Below are 21,328 nucleotides of genomic sequence, written 5' to 3'. Positions count from 1 at the left end.
TATGGATATGTATTTTTACTTACTTAGGTATTTGACTTTATTGCTGTTTAATCCACTTTTGAATGGTTTTATGATACATCAAAACATGAAATTCTCTGTCGGAGTCTGGTCTAGCGGTCTAGTGTAGTGCTGCTGCCTCTGGACCACACATTGCCCCTTATGGTATGGGTTCAACCACTGCCTGCGACTTCATATCTATGTCTACCCCTCTCACTCACGACTTTCTATCTCAGTACATAGAAAAACACTTAAAAACCTTCAAATCTGAGAGTGATTAGTTGTAATTGCTGTGTTTTTTCAAAGGTGTTTTCAGGATGAATGGGACTCTGTGGTGATGCTGACAACACACAAAATGACTATCAAATATTATTTATGTTTGAAATAAAAATGTATTCAAAAAAACTATTGCGGATTCGACTACAGCCATGGTAAGTGGAGAAATAAACTAAGGTTGTATTTTGGTTGGAAGATATCTTTCAAATGATAAGTTGCTATATAAAATGTTTTAAAGGATTAACTTCATATGACCTGGACAGGCAGAAACTCTGGTCGGGGCCCAGTATACACATTCCACACGGCATATTCTCTTGAATCATACTTAATGTCACTAAGTGTTGTCATCGCCAATGGATGCATTTGCATACCAGGTGTATGTTGTCCATCACATGAGTTGAGGGGCAGTATCAATTTACAGATGTGTGGGCGAGGGCATGGTTGTGGGTATAAGTCAGTGTGTGGGTGAGGGTGTGTTGTCTGTACTCAAGCCTCTTTCCAGACAAGAAGAGAACTTCCATCCATTCAGGTTTGTTCATTTTGGCTCTGACTTAGATTTTTATGTAAGAAACAATATTTGCTGAATTGATTCATTTCAATAGATGTGCACTAATAATTTGATATTAAACTGATTATGGCAAGAATAGGCTGAGTATGGCCTTAGTCATGTAAACACCTTATTCTGATGATCTTAATCGGCGTGAGGTCATAATCAAAGTAAGCATACAGCGATTACAACACCTAGATTTGTTTATCAATCATTCGAATAATAGGACATGTAAACACCTTAATCAGAGTTCCTGCTGTGCATTCAACCTGGTCTCATCGACTAGGACGTAACATAGTAAATGTACATTTAAGGACACTCAAATTCGTATGATATGTTACGTTTGGATACTAAGGCAGAAGGTTATTTAAGGCAAAAACAAAAGGTGAGTGGCTGGTCAGGATGGATGGGTGGGTATAGGAATGTCTAGCAAGCAACCCAAAGGTTGTGTGTTTGAATGTCATCATGGACAATTTTAGCTAATTAGTCAACCTTGCAACTAATTACAACTTTTTAGCTACTTTACAAGTACTTAACATGTTAGTTAACCCTAACCTTAACCCTTTAACCTAACTTCTAACCTTAACCCCTAGCCTAGCTAACATTTGCCACCTAGCTAACATTAGTGTTAGTCACCTAGCCACTAGCTATAGTTAGCAACAACAAATTGGAAACGGTCGCTGTGATAGAACGTTTATTTTGATGATTTTCTGTATTTTTCAGTCCCATCAGGTAGCCTGGTTATCAGATGTGTTCATGCAAACAGGATTATTAAGGAGATCGTTCTTCTTGCAAAAGCATGTAAACATTTGAATCAAACTGTTACATTCATTTGAGTATTCACAATAGTTGTGTGCATGTAAATGTAGTTATTGAGTGACAGTAACACATATCATGTTGTGCCAATATTGATGCATGTCTTGAATTGACTGACTTAAAATGGAATTGAACCCTGGTTAATTGGATTGTCTGATTTACTGTGCTGTTGCAACAGGAAATAATCAGAATGACAACTCTTTATCGTTGAAGAATATCGACGCTCACACACCAGTACAGAAGGGGAAGACATGAATATCTCAAAAACAAACAGCTCTTCAGTAGCTGATCGTTTAGAACACATCTACAATGCCTCCTGTGCAGTCAACATCATCCTGGGTCTCCCCACCAATGTGTGTGTCCTGTGGCTAATAGTGACCGGAGCGGGAGGAACGATGGCCTCACAGTTCTTCACTCTCAACCTGACCGTGTCTGAAATCCTCTACTGCCTGTTTGCTCTTGTCAGATTTCTCTGCAAGCTCATTCAAACAACTGCAGTTACATATATTGAGGCATTTTCAATTGGTTTATTGCACACTGGCCGACCTCTGTTTCAATGCTGCATCTGTGTGGAGCGCTACCTGGCTGTGGTCCGACCTGTTTTCTTCCTGAAATACAAACCCCTCAGATACAAGGTGGGGTGTTGTGGTGTTGCCTGGCTGATTGTTCTTGGGTCCTCTTTGTTCTGTATGGTTCTGCTTAAATTGTCTTTACTCATAAGCCTATTCAACTATGCTATCTTGGTTCAGGACCTCATCCTGATGTTTGTGGTATCATTCTGCTGCTTGTCAATTGTCAGGGCTCTGAAACAGCCTGGGCTGGGAGACAGGGATAGAGAGAGGGAGAGGACAAACAGCATGAAGATGAGGGCGTTTAAGATCATTTGGATTATCCTGGTGGCTATGATGGTGAATTACCTCCCTGAGATGGTAATTATGTCTTTGTACAATGTCCTCGATGAGGCTGTGTGACGTTTTTCATTCGCTATTTCTGACTCCATCACTATGATTTTTGGGATTGTGCAGCCCCTGCTCTACCTCTACAGAGTTGGGAAACTTCCCTGTATCAGTGGTCTCTGAGAAAGAGGTGACAATCTAGTATGGGTTGCTCACACAACTCACACTGGCCAAGCTACCTAAAATGTATAATTTTCTATTGGAGGAGACTCAATGAGTCATTCAGCAGTTTAACCGTTGGTGACTAGATAGCTTGGGACCAAAGTTGAAAGTTCAAACTTTAGGCAAGTGATCAGTGATTTTGGTTGTATTGTTTATCACAAATGCATTCACTGTATTAAAAAAAACTATAATGGCATGTTAGTAGTTATTACTCTGTAGATTACCCCTCCGATTTCTATTTTCCAATAAAGGTTCAAAATTAACTACACATGCTTGTCTTTCTTCATAGATTAAAATACATGCATCATTTTAAAGGGTTGTGAGTATTTTATGGAACCAACATTTATACTGTACATTGAAACTATGGAAAATAACTAGCCTATAGGACCTCTTCATGTAAATATGATGCATCTTTATAATGGCTTCTTATTGGAGACATTGTTAATTAACTAATAAGGATGGATTAGTGCAGCTTTTTCATGATGGTCGCTGATCAATTGGTGAAGGAAGGACAATTGAGTTGCCAATGCCACCAATTCCAGTTGACAGTTTGAGTATACTGGGACATGAGATGCTTTAAGCTGTCTGGCTATGATACTCATATATCCAGTATCCCCTTAAAACTAGGCTGGTGATGGGGCTTATGAATTATTGAATGTGCTGCTTTGGTCCAGACTCTGAGAATCCGTTTTTGTCTGCCTTACTTTAGCAGACCCTCAAAGAAATATGTTTCTAGTAGGATTTGGTTAGAGACACAGTGTTGTAGTGAGGATTGCTTTGATTTATGCCAGGGCTTTCCAACCCTGTTCCTGTAGAGCTACCTTCCTGTAGGTTTTCACTCCAACCCTAATCTAGCACACCTGATTCTAATAGTTAGCTAGTTAATAAGCTGAATCAGGTCAATTGCAACTGGGGTTGGAGTGAAAACCTTCAGGAGGATAGCTCTCCAGGAACTCTTACCAGCAGTGTTTTAATATAAACTTTTCAGCCACAAAATGTTTTGAAGGAAAGTAAATGTAATTCATTTATTCCTTACTATTATAGGTTGCCATGGTGCCGTGAGGCCAGCTAGGCAGAGAGCTCCTGTAAATGTGTAAATATTTGACTGTTTTACTGTGTTTTTTTATAAAAGAATATTGAATATACTTTTTATTTTGTTAGCTTAGTAATGATTGATTATTTATATATTGATTCAATGGTATATTGAATACAGTACAATATTGACAATTCTAGCTAGCGTTTGTTTTTATTTGAAACTGGAGATGGCACATGCTTAGAGAACACAGAAGATTGTTGTAATTTTGAGTCCATCGCTCACTCCAGGAAGGACTATCCCAACTATTGATGTGTACCCCCTAGCAAAATCAAATGGGCACAGGCTTCAAACCAGTTGGGTGCTACATGTTGTTTGAGGTGTATCTACCCATGAAGTCGGCAGAGAAGCTGGGAATGACAAGGGGTGGCCTGATGAATTTACTGCTGGATGCAACCACTGATTCCCCCCTACTCAAGCCTGCTTCAGGGCATCAGAGGAGCTGAGAATGGTGTGGCGGGGAGGGGGCTTAGGATGGAAAGTGAAGGCTCTTTTTGATTGACTTTCAGGAGATTGTTGTAGCCAGGCTAGACCTTTGTGCAGCCCACCAGAGTTGGATGTAACCTGGACAGCCCAAGAACGACATGTGCTTTTTTTAAAAACGTTTTTTTTTTAAATCTTTGAAATTATCTGTATAATGAAAAGGATAATAATATTATTATTATTATTATTATCAATAATAATCACAATTCACTTTCTGACAGATGAGTGATGGCTGTTGTTCTCAAAGAGCTTGTTTGGTCAGTTAGCAGAAACCTGGCAGATTGAAATATGGGCAGTGCCTAACTTGGCCCGGTCCACGCCGGTACAGAGTATGGGCACCTGCCTAACTTGGCCCGGTCCACACCGGTACAGAGTATGGGCACCACTAATGTTCTTCTGCTTCTGTAACAGTACTGGTGCCTCTTTTAGAATATTCATTTTAAAATATGAACACTGGTAATGTACAGTACAAACACATTTTACTTCCACTTCCAAGCACTGAATAGTTTTTTTCTTCTTGACTACCCTTGGTGATGGGACAGTAAACCAAAAATGTGCAGTGTAGCTTGGCCGACTTGATTTGAGGGAGAAATAACAGTAGTCGTCGCCTAATCATGCTAGCAGTATAGCCCATCACTATTGGGAACATGCTTGGATATTGTGCAATCTGGATTATGTTGTCTGATTACACATTTAGGTATGCAATTGGGTGTGAAACTAGAACAAAGAGATTGAAGCATATAGTAGTGAAACTACTTTAGCATTCTCCCTAAGCAGTTACTGTACATCTATGAATGAAATAGAGCAGGCTTTGCGTTTGGAATACTAAGGAAGTTTGAAGAAATTGCTTTGGTCCTTTATTTGTCCGTTACTTTATTCTTACAATTTGAGGTCAAGCCAGATTAAAAATTCTAGTAGGAGTTGTGTCAAACCTTTTTCCTCTCCCAGAGCTAAAATATCTTTCATCCTCATATGCTCTAAAAGCAGCATTTTCAAATGTTGTCGTGCATAAGAAATTAAGATTAACATTATAATTTCATAAATGAAGCCCACTTGGATGACATTATGGTTGCTTCAAATGACTTGCCCTCATGAATTAAATTCATGACATGGCATTAGGCCAGAATGATGGCAAATTTCCTCACATATGTAATTATTTACTGTAGGCCTAGCTGTCTGATGTATGTTGACTGGTGGATCTCTATCTCTCTCATAGCTCAGTCTCTAGTGGTAGTCGGGGTTTGTGGAGCAGAGCTGGGATAGATCTCATTAATCCACAGTCAGCCTGTCAGTGAGCCCAGACCACTCTAATCACCCCACACTCTGCCTGCCTGTCCCCCAGGGCCTCCACAGGCTCTCTGCAGAGCCACCAGCATGACTTACCATAGGAATACACTGTACTTAACTTTGTTTTACAGACAAATGTTTGTGACATGGTTACATGGCTGAATATTCATTACCTTAAAGGGATAGCTCACTTTTTTACATTTATTTGATTTTGACAGGCAATAAATGTGAACAACCTCTTTAAGACTAACTGTCACGCCTGTTCCCGCTTCCCCTCCTTGGCACTCGAAAGTGCCAGGCTCCCCAACATTACGCACACCTGTCTTCCCCCGTCACGCGTATCAGCGTATTATTGGACTCACCTGTTTATTACCTCCCCTATATTTGTTAGTTCCTCATCTCTGTTCCCCGTTGCTGCATTGATTGTCGTTTGTCGTTGTGTGCTGACGCTGCTCCTGTCTTGCTCTTTGTCTGTTCCTCATTAAATGTCAACTCCCCGTACCTGCTTCTCGACCCCAGCGTCGGTCTTTACACTTTAAGAGAATGTTGAAATATTAGAAGATGAAGAGGATCAAAGGGATTGTCAAATGTAAATCATAATTAAATTGATGATCAAGTTATTCCTTCCATATCATTGGAGAAGATGAGAGACACTGATGTACTGTAAAGTAGGAAAGGGGAAGACAAAGAATCTGAATTCTGCATACTTCAGTTTCAAGAGGGAAAACTCTTCGAATCAAATATTGCCTTGAGAAAGGGTTGCCATTGACAACAGTGTTTTTGTCTTCTGAATATTTTGTTTCAGCACAGGGAGTTATGTGAAATAATTGGAATTTATACAACGGGTGGGTCTAATCCTGGATGCTGATTGGTTAAAAGCGCATTTCAGACGATGTCTATTCCACACGTTATCCCCGGCTAAATCTATGATGTTGTAATGCCCATTTACTCTGTTCCATCCCGCTGTCTCATCAGCTCAGACAGGCAATTGATATACTATATAGATCTACACTGTAAAAAGCATCTAGACATTATCTCCCATTTTTTTTAGACTAACATTTAGTTTTCAACAGTGGAGATTTGTATAAACCTTGCTATCTGTCTCTCCGACATTTGCAACATTGTTTCAATATTGAAATTTGAACTCCAGCTGTCTTATGGTAATGAACTCATGAATCAGCATAATTTGTATTGATTTACAAAGAAATGTCAATATAAAAAAACGAAATGCAGCAAGTTTGCTGTCATTCCAGCTTCAGTTTGAAGTGATTGTGTTAGCTGTGTAGTTGGCTCTCTGAACAGTTGCTTGGCGAGAGAACAAATGGTCTATGCCAGGCGAAATTCGCTCATGAGCTCATTTTTATGGATGTATCCTAAAAAAAAATCACAAGAAAACAGCTTTAACAAATGCAAATGCAGCTAGTTTGCTGTTATTCTGGCTTCACTGTTTGACATGACTGCATTAGTTGGCTAGCTAGCAAGCAAGGGATAATAACGTTGCCAGCCATCATGGCAACGGAACACTTAGAATGTACGACTGGGTCGTGTCCATAGATTTAGAATAAAAACACGTAACGACCAGCTGGCTTGGGTAGCAACCCTAGATTTGTGTCGGGACTATATCTCGAGGAAGGTTGAAATAGCATGAATAATTTCATCAAAATAAAGTTTTTAAAGAAAACATGTCAATCATTATTTGAATATGTTCATAACCCATTGTATAAAAGTGATAATGCTCTTTATTCACGCCTGGCATTATCTCAATGAAGTGATAATCCCCTCAAAGCTGGTGTTTGTCGGATATATTTGTACAGTTTGTTGGCCCGAGACAAATACCCATGCAAATATACCCTCCAAACACCAGCTTCTTGGGCATTATCACTTAATTGAGAAAGCCAGGCGTGAAGAAAGATATTCCTGTACTTAATTCATATAGTGCACTCGACTCACTGAGACAGCGTTGGGTACTAATTCTCAGAGAAAATAAACTCTACGGACACTATGAAAGCTTCACCAAGTTTATTTTCCCAGAGGATCAATACAGCTGCATTAGACAACATTTCACACAAGCACTGATATTTAACCCTTCCTCCTACACATCTGTACAAACATTGTTCTTTACTGCTAGGCAGGACACTAAATGATACGGGCCATAAACGTTTATTTCTCCCTTAACATGACCTGACCTTATCTCGACCCCCCTCCATCACTAATCCATGGCTCTCTCACCTTATCATTGCCCGCCACATGTGATCGCTTCCCTGCACTCAACACAAGGCTGTGTCACTTCTCTTCCCAGAGGATCCCTCCCATAGGATCTCTGATGGCTAACAATAGCATATCCTGACATAATGTAAACGTTATACGTTACCCTCTCTCCCTCAGTGACATGAATAAGTGTATTTCCTATTCTCAGAACCCAACACAGTTATTTAGTTCCAGTAACTTGAGTCTTGAACAAACTGAGTCATGAATACTCCTTTATCGTCTTCTCTGTTTCAGTAGGTAGTTAACATGTCCCTGGTTTCCCTCTCTCAGACGATGGCAAGCTATCCCTGGAGGAGTTCCAGTCGTACTTTGCCGACGGTATCCTCACCCCAGAGCAGATGCAGGAGCTGTTCTACTCAATTGACAGGAAGCAGACAGAGTGAGTGCGTCTTATTTTCCTCTGGGAATCCTATTCAGTCACTGCCACACAGGCGTCGGGACGTAACTGCCACACAGGCGGGACGTAACTGCCACACAGGCGTCGGGACGTAACTGCCACACAGGCTGGACGTAACTGCCACACAGGCGTCGGGACGTAACTGCCACACAGGCGTCGGGACGTAACTGCCACACAGGCTGGACGTAACTGCCACACAGGCGGGACGTAACTGCCACACAGGCGGGCCGTAACTGCCACACAGGCGTTGGGACGTAACTGCCACACAGGCGTCGGGACGTAACTGCCACACAGGCGGGACGTAACTGCCACACAGGCGGGACGTTTACACTTCAATGAGGATGTGTCAATATTTCATCAAGGGAGCTTAGAATCTGTACCCACTGGGCACAGAAAAATGTCGACCTGTCATTGGATTTAGGTTCAAAGTTGAGGACTTTTTGCAAATCCAATCAGTTTTCCACATTGACTCAATGTCGCCACATTTAATTATTTTGTTAAAATGACGGGGAAACAATGTGTATTTGTAGTAAGTGATAAACATACATTTTAAAAAACACGCAGAAAATCCGGTGTTTCTATGTCAAACGGTTTTGTTATATCTCATTCTTCTGTGATCTATATAAGATGTAATATTGGGATCCAATCTCAAAATTTAACACATGTCAACTCTATATCTGGCATGGTATAAGGTGTCTTCTTTGTTTACGCCCATAACCATGTGTGTGAAGGGTATACTTTTGTTTCAAAGTAGATTTGTTTTAGACTACCAAGAAATACCTTGTGTGATCCTGATTTAGCCCACTACAGTAAAAGGTTCAAGTGGTTTGATGAGATTTCTGGTCTTCCCTGATTCCATTAATGTTTTTGTCGTCTTCTTCCTCTGCCAATTTTCATACCTCTCAGCAACCTCGACACAGACAAACTCTCAGGTATTTCTCTCTGACTCTTCTATGTTTTTATTGACTGTTTGCTGTCAAAATGCTCTCTCAAGGCCTTTACCATAATCTAATCCCGTCTTTTACAGGATTTTAAATTACAAAGGCTATGTATATTCAATATTGTACCTGACAGCTCTTTGTATATCCACCCCCAGAATACTTCTCTCCACACCTGGGGGAATATCTGAACGTCCTTTCTGCTCTGGAGAAGCTGAACGTCGCCATCCTGAAGGCCATGGACAAAACTAAAGAGGTTTGTGGCCAATACAGTACAGCATGTCAGTGAAATGACATATTTAGATATGTGTTGCCTTACCTCGAAAATAGTCTCTGCACAAAGTGTGACTGAGATCCACACTTTGCTTTTGTTAAAACTAGCCACTGCCAATAAACGCTAATATTGCTGAATTATCTCTTTAACATTACAATCAACTGTCTGGGATTCTTAACTGCAGAACTCATTTGGTAAAAGAAACTTACTTGACCATCTCTTTCCATTACATTTCGTTGTTGTTACCGTTCGCCATTACATATGTGTCAAGCAACATATTGTTGATGTCTACTGAGAATATTAAGTGAGCAGCAAGATAATAGCCAGTTGATCCGCCTTTATCCGCTTATGACATTTAGAAAAGATCTAACCACCCCTTTCCCCAGTAGGAGTTTGCATAGGCTTTTGTTACCTTTTGAAGCGTCTCAGATTTCTCAGCTGTGACAGTGATATGACAGTATGGAAAGTGGATCTGCACAACTGAGTCTTCTTCCTCTTTCACACTGATGCTGCATTTGAAAACAACGGGCTGTAACCTGCAGGGACCCTTCCATAACACTTGAGCTTCAACCATGGTGGTGTAGATATTTTTGTTGTGAACTGTGGTGTCTGTATGAGGACCAACATATCTCCAGTTGGACAGGTGCTGTAAATTCGGAAGTTCTTAAAGAAGAATCCCCTCCAAACCCAGCAAAGAACTTCTGGTTGGTAATTTCTGGCCTATCTTGGGTCACACCCTTTAGTTAGTATTTCAAGAGTTTAAACTACTATCAGGGTCCAAGCATGAAGTAAAGCATATAAAAACATGGCTGCCTTCTCTGCCGGGCAAAGGTGGCTGGTGACAACTTAATTGGGGAGGATGGGCTCAGAGTAATAACTGGAACAGAATAAATGGAATGGTATCAAACACATCAAACACATGGTTTCCATTTCCATTCCACTCCATTCCAGCCATTATTATGAGCCGTCCTCCCCTCACCAGCCTCCCGGGTTAACTGGGCATTGCTTCCCAAAACTAGACATCACTTCAAAGAATCATGCTTGGTTATGAAGAAACAAACTAAAAAGAGAATTTGTAATCATATTTTTGAAGACATGAAGCAGAACGGTTTTAATTTGGTGAGATCTATATAGGATTTCTGCTCAGAGCTCATACGGAGGCAGCCTGGAGCCCTGGGTGAGCTTAGTGAAATGATTGCTCTAATAAGCACTGCGTTCAGATCAACATCAAAGAACCCCCGAGAAGACTTAATCGATACCACTGCGTACACTTCATCAGTCTCATCTAATTCTTGACATCGGGATCAGGCTAAGCTTTATCGTTCTTCAATTTCAAAAATTATAAGCGGATTGTGCTGTGAAAAGATTAAGGCAACTTGTGTGAACGGATGCAGATGTACATTATTGATTGGTCCATGGTACAATATGCTGTGTCTCCCCATCCCCATTATGTCCATTTGACCCCCTATAGTGACACAGCAGTGTGTATGGGTGGGTTAAGGCACATTTAGTTTTTTTCCCCCTAACACTACACAGCTGATTCAAATAATCAAAGCTTGATGATGAGTCGGTTATTCGAATCAGCTGTGTAGTTCAAGGGCAGAAAACAAAACGTTCACCCAGGGGGGACCCCAGGACAGGGTTTGGGAAACCCTGGGTTAAGGGACAGCAGTATATACAGTGCATTCGGAAAGTATTCAGTCCCCTTGACTTTTTCCACATTTTGTTATGTTACAGACTTTAAATTTTTATTTTATTTTTTTAAGTATTACAGTATATTGTCCCCCCTCATCAATCTACACACAATACCCCATAATGACTAAGCAAAGCCTCAATTCTTCTTGGGTATGACATTACAAGCTTGGCACACCTATATTTGGGGAATTTCTCCCATTCAGATCCTCTCAAGCTCTGTCAGGTTGGATGTGGAGCATCGTGTACAGCTATTTTCAGGTCTATCCAGAGATATTAGATCAGGTTCAAGTCCGGGCTCTGGCTGGGCCACTCAAGGACATTCAGAGACTTGTCTGGAAGCCACTCCTGCGTTGCCTTGGCTGTGTGCTTAGGGTCATTGTCCTGTTGGAAGGTGAACCTTCACTCTGGGGTAAGTTTTAATCAAGTATCAAGCAGGTTTAAATCAAGGATCTCTCTGTACTTTGCTCCGTTCATCTTTCCATCGATCCTGACTAGTCTCCCAGTCTCTGCCACTGAAAAACATCCTCACAGCATGATGCTGCCACCACCATGCTTCACCATAGGGATGGTGGCAGGTTTCCTCCAGATGTGACGCTTGGAATTCAGGTCAAAGAGTTCAATCTTGGTTTCATCAGACTAGAGAATCTTGAGGTGCCTTCTGGCAAACTCCAATCGGGCTGTCATGTACCTTTTACTGAGGGGTGGCTTCCATCTGGCCACTCTACCATAAAAGCCTGATTGGTGGAGTGCTGCAGAGATGGTTGTCCTTCTAGAATGTTCTCCCATCTCCATAAAGGAACTCTCCCCCGATTGCTCAGTTTGGCCTGGCGGCCAGCTCTAGGAACTGTCTTGGAAACCTTCAATGATGCAGACATTTTTTGGCACACTGTCTCAGAGCTCTAGGGACAATTCATTCGACCTCACCACTTGGTTTTGGCTTTGACATGCACTGTCAACTGACCAGTATAGATAGGTGTGTGCCTTTCCAAACCAAGTCCAATCAATTGAATTTACCACACGTCGACTACAATACATTTTTAGAAAAGTGCTTCAACAAAGTACTGAGTAAAGGGTCTGAAAACTTAGGGAAATGTGATATTTCTGTTTTTATTTTTTCCAAAAGTGCTTCCACAAAGTACTGAGTAAAATACTGATTTACATTTTTTTCCAAAGGTGCTTCAACGAAGTACTGATTAAAGGGTCTGAATATTATGTTAATGTAATATTTATATATTTTTATTCATAATACATTTGCAAACATTTCTAAAAACCTGTTTTTGCTTTGTCATTATGGGATATTGTGTGTAGATTGATGAGGGAAATGTTTGATTTAATCCATTTTAGAATAAGGCTGTAACGTAACAAAATCTGGAAAAAAGGGAAGAAGTCTGAATACTTTCTGAATGCACTGTATTTGGGCTATGTAATGGGTTTGAGGGATGTGACCATGGTAACAACATGCACGCATGTGCGCACACACACACACACACACACCAGATAAAGATTGTGATCTCATCTGTGAACGGAGAATGACGTGACAATAACCAATGCTGACATGAACCCCCCAGCACTCCTACTGTCTGACGTCAAACATACTCTAGAGATAGAGCAGCACCAGAGCTACATAGCTGGTTATCGTCTTTCTTTCTCTCCCTATCTACCTCTTTCTCCCTCCACCCCTCACTATATCTCTCTCTCCCCCTATCTCTTTCACCCCCCTTCCCCTACCTTTCCCCATCTATCCCTCTTTCTCTCTATGTAGCTATTTCTTTCTCCCCCCCTCCCTATCCCCCCCCCCTCTCTCACACAGTCCTCCTTTGCCTTTTCCATTCCGTCATTATTCTGCCCAATGTCTGTTTAGATTCACTGCAAGGAGAAGTTATTGCCTTGAGGGCTATACTGAGATCAACCTTGCCCTCCCCCAGTCCTAGCTTGATTGACTTCAGGACAAACCCTATCAACACTCCTCTTTATACATCAGTACTAGTTAATATGTCTCTTCTTGGAACACTAAAGTGGGGGTGAACACTAAAGTGTGTCTCTACAGCCATGGTGTTGATAACATTCAATCAAATGCTTTCCACAGCGCTGGTCCCATATTCTCAGAGTAGAAATGCTGATTTATCAGGTTCCGCCGATCCATACAATCGTATTCAGTATGATCTAAAAGGCAAAACTGGTCTTACAGTATATCAGCCATCCTATTAGGAGACACAGAATGTATTTTATTGATTTTATAGAAAGAGCAGCATGTATTTTATCCATGAGGTGTTACAACTGAATACTGCAGAATGATTTTCTTTCTTTCAGTGCTGAGATAAAAATATAAAAAAGAATAAATCACCCAACATTTTCAACAGAAAATCTGCAACTCCGAGAGAAAGAGAGATTTAGTAAAACATTTCAAATTCTTCCTTACTCCTGAAGTATACAGGATGCTGGGAGGGAGAAAGAAAACATTGGAAAGGAATTGGAAAGGGGGATACCTAGTCAATTGTACAACTGAATGGTTTCAGAATAGGGAAGGAAGAGATACAAAACCATGTTTCCATAGGTTGCAATTTTAGCACACCTTCAAGGCACTGCACACTCAATTTCGATAACTCCATTTCATAGCGCCATGGGGCATTTTCAGTACCTACACAAATAAAACCAATAGAATCATACAGAGATCGGTGAGAACACAGCAGGCTTTCTCAGCTAGTGAAGTGATAAAAAACATAAAAGTATAATGAAAAATAGTTTTACGATGTTACTTGTCACACACCGTTACACATGACACCTGGCACCCTGTAACATTTTCACATTAAGCACATTTAAGATCAATTTAGCTCATTTTTGGTGTGTGAAATTCCTCAAAAACGACATAGGCCCGGGATTCGATTAAGTGCCGATAGTAGATTTCCAGATAGTGCTGTCAGATAGTGCTGTCAGAAGTGAATGCAAAATAATGTATTCAAGGTTTAAAAAGGCTTGCAAAGTTTGCAATTTCCACTTTGTCAGACTTGATTTTTTCCTGCTGGAGCGGTTGGGATTCACGGTTGGGATGGCGTTCTTTGGCTTGCAAGCCTCCCCTTTTTCATCCAAACATAACGATGGTCATTATGGCCAAACAATTATATTTTTGTTTCATCAAACCAGAGGACATTTCTCCAAAAAGTATGATCTTTGTCCCCATCTGCAGTTGCAACCTGTAGTCTGGCTTTGTTTTATGGCGGTTTTGGTGCAGTGGCTTCTTCCTTGCTGAGCGGCCTTTCAGGTTATGTCAATATAGTACTCGTTTTACTGTGGATATAGATACTTTTGTACCTGTTTCCTCCAGCATCTTCACAGGGTCCTTTGCTGTTGTTCTGGGATTGATTTGCACGGCTGCGTGGTCCCATGGTGTTTATATTTGCGTACTATTGTTTGTACAGATGAACATGGTACCTTCAGGCGTTTGGAAATTGCTCCTAAGGGTGAACCAGACTTGTGGAGGTCTACAATTTTTATTCTGAGGTCTTGGCTGATTTATTTTGATTTTCCAAGAATGTCAAGCAAAGAAGCATTAAGTGTGAAGGTAGGCCTTGAAATACATCCACGGGTACACCTCCAATTGACTTAAATGATGTCAATTAGCCTAACAGAAGCTTCTGAAGCCATGACATCATTTCCTGGAATTTTCCAAGCTGTTTAAAGACACAGTCAACTTAGTGTAAACTACTGACCTACTGGAATTGTGATACAGTGAATTATAAGTGAAATAATCTGTCTGTAAACAATTATTGGAAAAAGTACTTGTGTCATTGCACAAAGTAGATGTCCTAACCGACTTGCCAACTAACAAGAAATTTGTGGAGTGGTTGAAAAAAAGAGTTTTAATGACTCCAAACTAAGTGTATGTAAACTTCCGACCTCAACTGTACAGTCAAGGCCAACTGTACAGTCAATGACACAAATATTAATTAAGTCTGCTGCCTCAGTTTGTATGATGGACATTTGCATATACTTCAGAATGTTATGAAGAGTGATCAGATGAATTGCAATTAATTGCAAAGTCCCTTTTTGCCATGAAAATGTTCTGAATCCCCCCCAAAAACATTTCCACTGCATTTCAGCCCTGCCACAAAAGGCCCATCTGACATCATGTCAGTGTTTCTCTCGTTAACACAGGTGTGAGTGTTGATGAGGACAAGGCTGGAGATCACTCTGTCATGCTGATTGAGTTCGAATAACAGACTAACAGCTTCAAAAGGAGGGTGGTGCTTGGAATCATTGTTCTTCCTCTGTCAATCATGGTTACTTGCAAGGAAACACGTGCCGTCATCATTGTTTTGCACAAAAAGGCAAGGATATTGCTGCCAGTAAGATTGCACCTAAAACAACCATTTATCGGATCATCAAGAACTTCAAGGAGAGTGGTTCAATTGTTGTGAAGAAGGCTTCAGGGCACCCAAGAAAGTCCAGCAAGCGCCAGGACCGTCTCCTAAAGTTGATTCAGCTGCGGGATCGGGGCACCACCAGTACAGAGCTTGCTCAGGAATGGCAGCAGGCAGGTGTGAGTGCATGTTCAAACACAGTTAGGCGAAGACTTTTGGAGGATGGTCTAGTGTCAAGAAGGGCAGCAAAGAAGCTACTTCTCTCCAGGAAAAACATCAGGGACAGACTGATATTCTGCAAAAGGTACAGGGATTGGACTGCTGAGGACTGGGGTAAAGTCATTTTCTCTAATGAATCCCCTTTCCAATTGTTTGAGGCATCTGGAAAAAAGCGTGTCTGGAGAAGACAAGGTGAGCGCTACCATCAGTCCTGTGTCATGCCAACAGTAAAGCATCCTGAGACCATTCATGTGTGGGGTTGCTTCTCAAGATTTTCCTAGAGCTGGCCACTGCTCAATCGGGATAGAAGGGCCTTCGTCAGGGAGGTGACCAAGAACCGATGGTCACCCCGAAAGAGCTCCAGAGTTCCTCTGTACTGATGGGAGAACCTTCCAGAAGGACACCCATATCTGCAGCACTCCACCAATCAGGCCTTTATGGTAGAGTGGCCAGACAGAAGCTACTCCTCAGCAAAAGGCACATGACAACCCACTTGGAGTTTGCTAAAAGCCACCTAAACGACTCTCACACCATGAGAAACAAGATTCTCTGGTCTGATGAAACCAAGATTGAACTCTGGCCTGAATGGCAAGCGTCACATCTGGAGGAAACCTGGCATCATCCCTAAGGTGAAACATGGTGGTAGCAGGATCATACAGTGGGGATGTTTTTCAGCAACAGTGACTGGGAGACTAGTCAGGATTGAGGGAAAGATGAATGGAGCAAAGTACAAAGATATCCTTGATGAAAAACTGCTCCAGAGCACTCAGGACGGGGGCAAAGGTTAACCTCCCAACAGGACAACGACCCTAAGCAACGCAGAAGTGGCTTCGGGACAAATCTTTGAATATCCTTGAGTGGTCCAGCCAGAGCCCGGACTTGAACCTGAACTAACATTTCTTGAGAGACCTGAAAAAAGCTGTGCAGTGATGCTACACATCCAACAGAGCTTGAGAAAATCTGCAAGGAAGAATGTGTATATATTTATTATTATTATTAATAATCATTGAAATGACAATTGAATAGGATTTGCTTCATTGAAGCTTTCTTCCCACTCTACCTCCACCCCTCACCCCCTCCCTGTACAGGAGTACCAGGGCTCATCGGTGTTAGGACAGTTTGTGACACGTTTCCTTCTGCGAGAGACCAACACCCAGCTGCAGTCCCTGCAGTCGTCATTAGACTGCGCTATGGAGGCCGTGGATGAGCAGAGCTGCACTGGCAGGTAGAGTAGCACCGCAACGACTATCTATGATACTCTGCGTCCTCCCTTAATCACTCTCTCACTGTGCACTGCGACTGTATTTCAGTTGGTAAAGCAGTTTGCAACTCCAGGATTTATTTTGTTTGTAAAGCTAATTATGTGAGAAATGAAAATGTAAATGCTTTTATGTGCAAAGATTGATATAATAACCATAATTTCAAAGTCAATTTGATATGTTGTGTGGTCCTCCCACACAAAGCATGCAGTTTAGGCTACAGATTAAATAAATTATGAACTTCAAAGGGAGCTTGATGCTCCTTTCCAATAAGATATTGAGGGTCTTATTCTGGTGACGTGATGATCAACGTTTGGCTGCTGTTTGACAAATAAAAATAATCTTTCTCTTTTGTCCATAACATTCTCATCATGTAGGCTATACCCGCACTGTATCGGCGAGCGGTTGGCACGTGCCAAGACCAGAGTGGGCACATTCGCTATATAATGCAACTGTTGTTGTGACAAAACCATCATTAGTGTTGAAAATGCATTGGAAACCCATTTAGCTTTTATCTTTTATTTGGTACATGGGAATTTAACCGCAAAAGTTATTATGTGCACTACGTCATCACACACAGCCTTTTATCCGACCCAAGTCAATATGATGGAAATTACATATCTGGTGGGAAAATGTGCATATTGTTTTTATGTAGATTCGTTAATATTCGCATGAAAATCTGTTGCCAATTGGATAGTAACCTAGCTAGTAACAATGATAAGGATGATACTGCTGTTGATGATGATAATAATGTTGTTGTTGATCAGGATGACGTTGATGATGATTGTGTCCACTGCAGGAAGATGATAAAGAAGCCAGAGGATCTTTCCCTCCAGAAAATCGCCAAACGCCCAGGCCGTCGCATCCAAAAGAACCTGTGTCTCTCCCCCACAGACCCTTACTCTGGCATGCTCACTACAGGTACACATTGACACCTTTGTTTTGCCTCATTCTAAGGGTCTGTTTCAACTTAAAGGTAGCAACATGTCTTTGATTGCAATTACGCATATGACCTATAGGCCTATGGCAATTTAGGAAAATATATTTAGTGCCGTTTTGAAATATGAAATTATACGATTATATTGTTTGCCACATTGACCAAAGGTTAGGTTCCCCGAAAACATAAAGATCACCTTAAGTGATCTTAAGCATCTTAAGTGCATTGGTAGGCATTGAACAAACAATGATCTTATTGGTTAAGATTATCTTCATTTTTGGGGGAAATTCACCCCGGATCAGTTATTTTTCACTTCATGACACAAGCCATGTGTGTAGTGGTGATCTGACATTCTGTTTCCTTGGTTAAGGTGTCAGTGTGGAGCCAGACAACCACCACTGGAGCTCCCAGGTCAACCGCCTGCAGCAGCTGATAGACAAGCTGGAGAATGAGGTATGATGTTCAGTGGTTAGCTGGAGTATGTGATACAAAGTTCACTATTTGTTAGCTGGATTATGGGGAAGGGAGTTCACTATTTCTGAGCTGGAGTATGGGGAAGGAAGTTCACTATTTTTTAGCTTGGGTATGGGGAACTAAGCTCACTATTTGTTAGCTGGAGTATGGGGTACGAAGTTCACTATTTGTTAGCTGGAGTATGAGGAACAATATTCAGGACGCCGTGTAAGGGCTATTTGACATAGAAGGAGAGTGATGGAGTGCTGCATCAGTTGATCTGGCCTCCACAATCACCCGACCTCAACCCAATAGAGATGGTTTGGGATGAGTTGGACCGCAGAGTGAAGGAAAAGCAGCCAACAAGTGCTCAGCATATGTGGGAACTCCTTCAAGACTGTAGAATGTAGAACATAGTAAAAATAAAGAAAAACCCTTGAATCATTCTTTATTTGAATTTTTCCTCTTGAGATTTCTGAGTATTCTGAAAACATTTTTAGCAAGGTTCAGTGGTCGTTAGCTGGAGTATGAGTCGGAGGTTAAGTTGTTATACATAGATTATTCCATTTAGTCTTAATGATGTGTTGTGAGTCTCTAGTCAAACACTACCGTCTCTGATCAGTGCCCACTGACTCATTTATGCTTAGTCGACAATTAGCTTAAGTCACAACATCGGGAAATACTAATATTTGATAGACAATGACAACCAGCTAAAGTGCTAACTGCCAAATTCTCATCTTATTTCCCAAGCTCTCAAAGCTCAATTCAACCTGCTAAAGGCCGATACAAGCTTCACTCCGTACAAGTGAGCGTCTGTGCGCTTGTGCGGTCCATGCATTTCTAGACCCCCGAATAGCAACAATCACAAGGCTATATAGCAGCGATTTTCTTGTTATCTTCCCATTTGTGGTAAAAGCGAAGAATCATGTTGAAAACATCATCACCACTGTTACCTAATTTCAAATAATCAATTGCATATTTCAGTAAATGCTGCATGTATGACATTTTAGGTTTGTTTGACATTACCTTGTTTTATGCCTGCCAGTTGGCTGTAGGCAACTCGACTAGCAGCTTGCTAGCTAGCTGCCTAAAAACATCAAGCATGCTAGCCTTTTAGCTTCCCACATCTTCCCCATGTGAAATAATCCGATTTATAATGAAATAATATGCCCTGGCAAGTATTCTTATACTTACCGGTGTAACATACTATAATTATCCCAGTTTGACATGCTGCTTTATGTATTCGCTCCCATATCAGTTAAAAATAGAATGTCATAATTTTGCTCATGGCTAGCAGCTGTTTTTACCGTTTCAAAATAGCCTAGAATCACATATTTATTATTACTTCGAAACAAAATACCTTTTGGGATGATTATAATAAGGCTAAAATATTGATTGGTTTATTGTTTAAACACTCCAAGATTATATTTGGTTATCAAGGCAGAAGAGACTGCTTATTTGACCCATAGCCTACAGTTCAGATCAAGGAACCAGGCAGGTTTGGCTCAGCTTCATTGCCTACACAACACTGTACCCACGGTAGCGTAAGGAATGATATGTTACGTTTCAATATTTGAGCAGAGAAATTCTGCGTAGCAAGCGCCATAGGAGCTGCCCATTGTACTAAAAGCAGCCGCCCATTTTGTGACGAAAAACGACATTGCAACACTGTGCTATGCTCCAAATTGTCACTTTGCTTAGGGTCTGTTTCTCGCTTTAGGGAAATATAATATACATACAGTATATCAATCCATTTCATATCAAAGGCAATGCTCTGTGACGTACTGTTACTAGAAGTTCATACTTGAGCTTGATTTGGTCAGGCTCGTTCTGTTACAGCATTTCTTTTCATGACTGACTGAAATATTTATGCCTCCATTTGCAGAGTCCACATCTGGAACCACTCAAAGAGGACACTTTAGCCGGAACATATAACTCGGTGAGTCCAACTCGGATGACCACTTCCTTTTAAATTTGGAAAAGTAAGGTTTCAATGTCTACCCTAGATTTCAATGACTGTGATACATCTACTGTATCTGTCAAACTATATAATTCTCTGCTACAGCATTATTTATTTTTTTTTACCTTTATTTAACCAGGCAAGTCAGTTAAGAACACATTCTTATTTTCAATGACGGCCTGGGAACAGTGGGTTAACTGCCTGTTCTGTCGTGGGGGTTAACTACCTTGTCAGCTCAGGGGTTTGAACTCGCAACCTTCCAGTTACTAGTCCAACACTCTAACCACTAGGCTACGCTGCCGCCCCATTTTTTAATTTGTCTTTAAAAAATACTAGAATGACAAAACCAATGCACTACTGTGGTCCTCCAGATCCCCAGTGTTGGCTGCTTTTCTCTTACCCATGTCCTTCTAATACTTACAGTAGTAGAGGATCGTGTTTATTAGAGCATGCAACAGAGAACAAGTGTCTTATTGGACCAGACCAGGTTTTCTTCTGTCTGGTGCCCAATGAACATAACCCAGATGCCACTGGCCTGAACCATTTCCCCCTCTTTCCTTCTCAACAGAACATCCTGCTGGTGCAGAGACAGATGTCTGTGAAGGACAAAGACGCAGAGGAGTTCCAGCAGGCTCTGAAGATCTACACAGAAGCCACAGCCTGCCAGACTAACAATCTGCAGTAGGTCTCTCTTCTACATTGAATACATTGCCCATTGTTTTAGGATTTTACCTATTGTGAATGTAGCCGCTTTTCCTGGCTAATCACCCCAATCCTGTAGCTACTCTGGATTTTGTGAACACACTTTGGCTGTATTTCAATACTAAAAAGGGACTTTCTTTCCATCATAACTATTGTTTTGCAATACTGTCAAATAGGTGACAATAGTTCAGACTTTTCTGATAAAGAGTACAGACCCTACTACAAGGAACTATGGCACTACTACAGGGAAC

The 21,328-nt window shown here is 41.2% G+C and overlaps 1 protein-coding gene across 1 annotated transcript in view; it reads left to right on the top strand.

Annotated features, from left to right (window-relative positions):
- Nucleotides 1–21,328, top strand: part of LOC118361089 (N-terminal EF-hand calcium-binding protein 1-like) — a 34,943-nt gene that overhangs the window by 10,856 nt on the left and 2,759 nt on the right. The window contains exons 3-10 of the mRNA XM_035740842.2: nt 8,156–8,264; nt 9,189–9,214; nt 9,379–9,476; nt 16,855–16,991; nt 17,825–17,946; nt 18,333–18,415; nt 20,301–20,354; nt 20,944–21,056. Coding sequence (XP_035596735.1) covers nt 8,156–8,264; nt 9,189–9,214; nt 9,379–9,476; nt 16,855–16,991; nt 17,825–17,946; nt 18,333–18,415; nt 20,301–20,354; nt 20,944–21,056 — 742 coding nt within the window. The remainder of the gene's footprint in view (nt 1–8,155; nt 8,265–9,188; nt 9,215–9,378; nt 9,477–16,854; nt 16,992–17,824; nt 17,947–18,332; nt 18,416–20,300; nt 20,355–20,943; nt 21,057–21,328) is intronic.

This window comes from Oncorhynchus keta, chromosome 28 (genome assembly GCF_023373465.1).
Source record: "Oncorhynchus keta strain PuntledgeMale-10-30-2019 chromosome 28, Oket_V2, whole genome shotgun sequence".
NCBI classification, from domain to species: Eukaryota; Metazoa; Chordata; class Actinopteri; order Salmoniformes; family Salmonidae; genus Oncorhynchus; species Oncorhynchus keta.
This window is presented reverse-complemented; position numbering and strand designations above follow the sequence as displayed.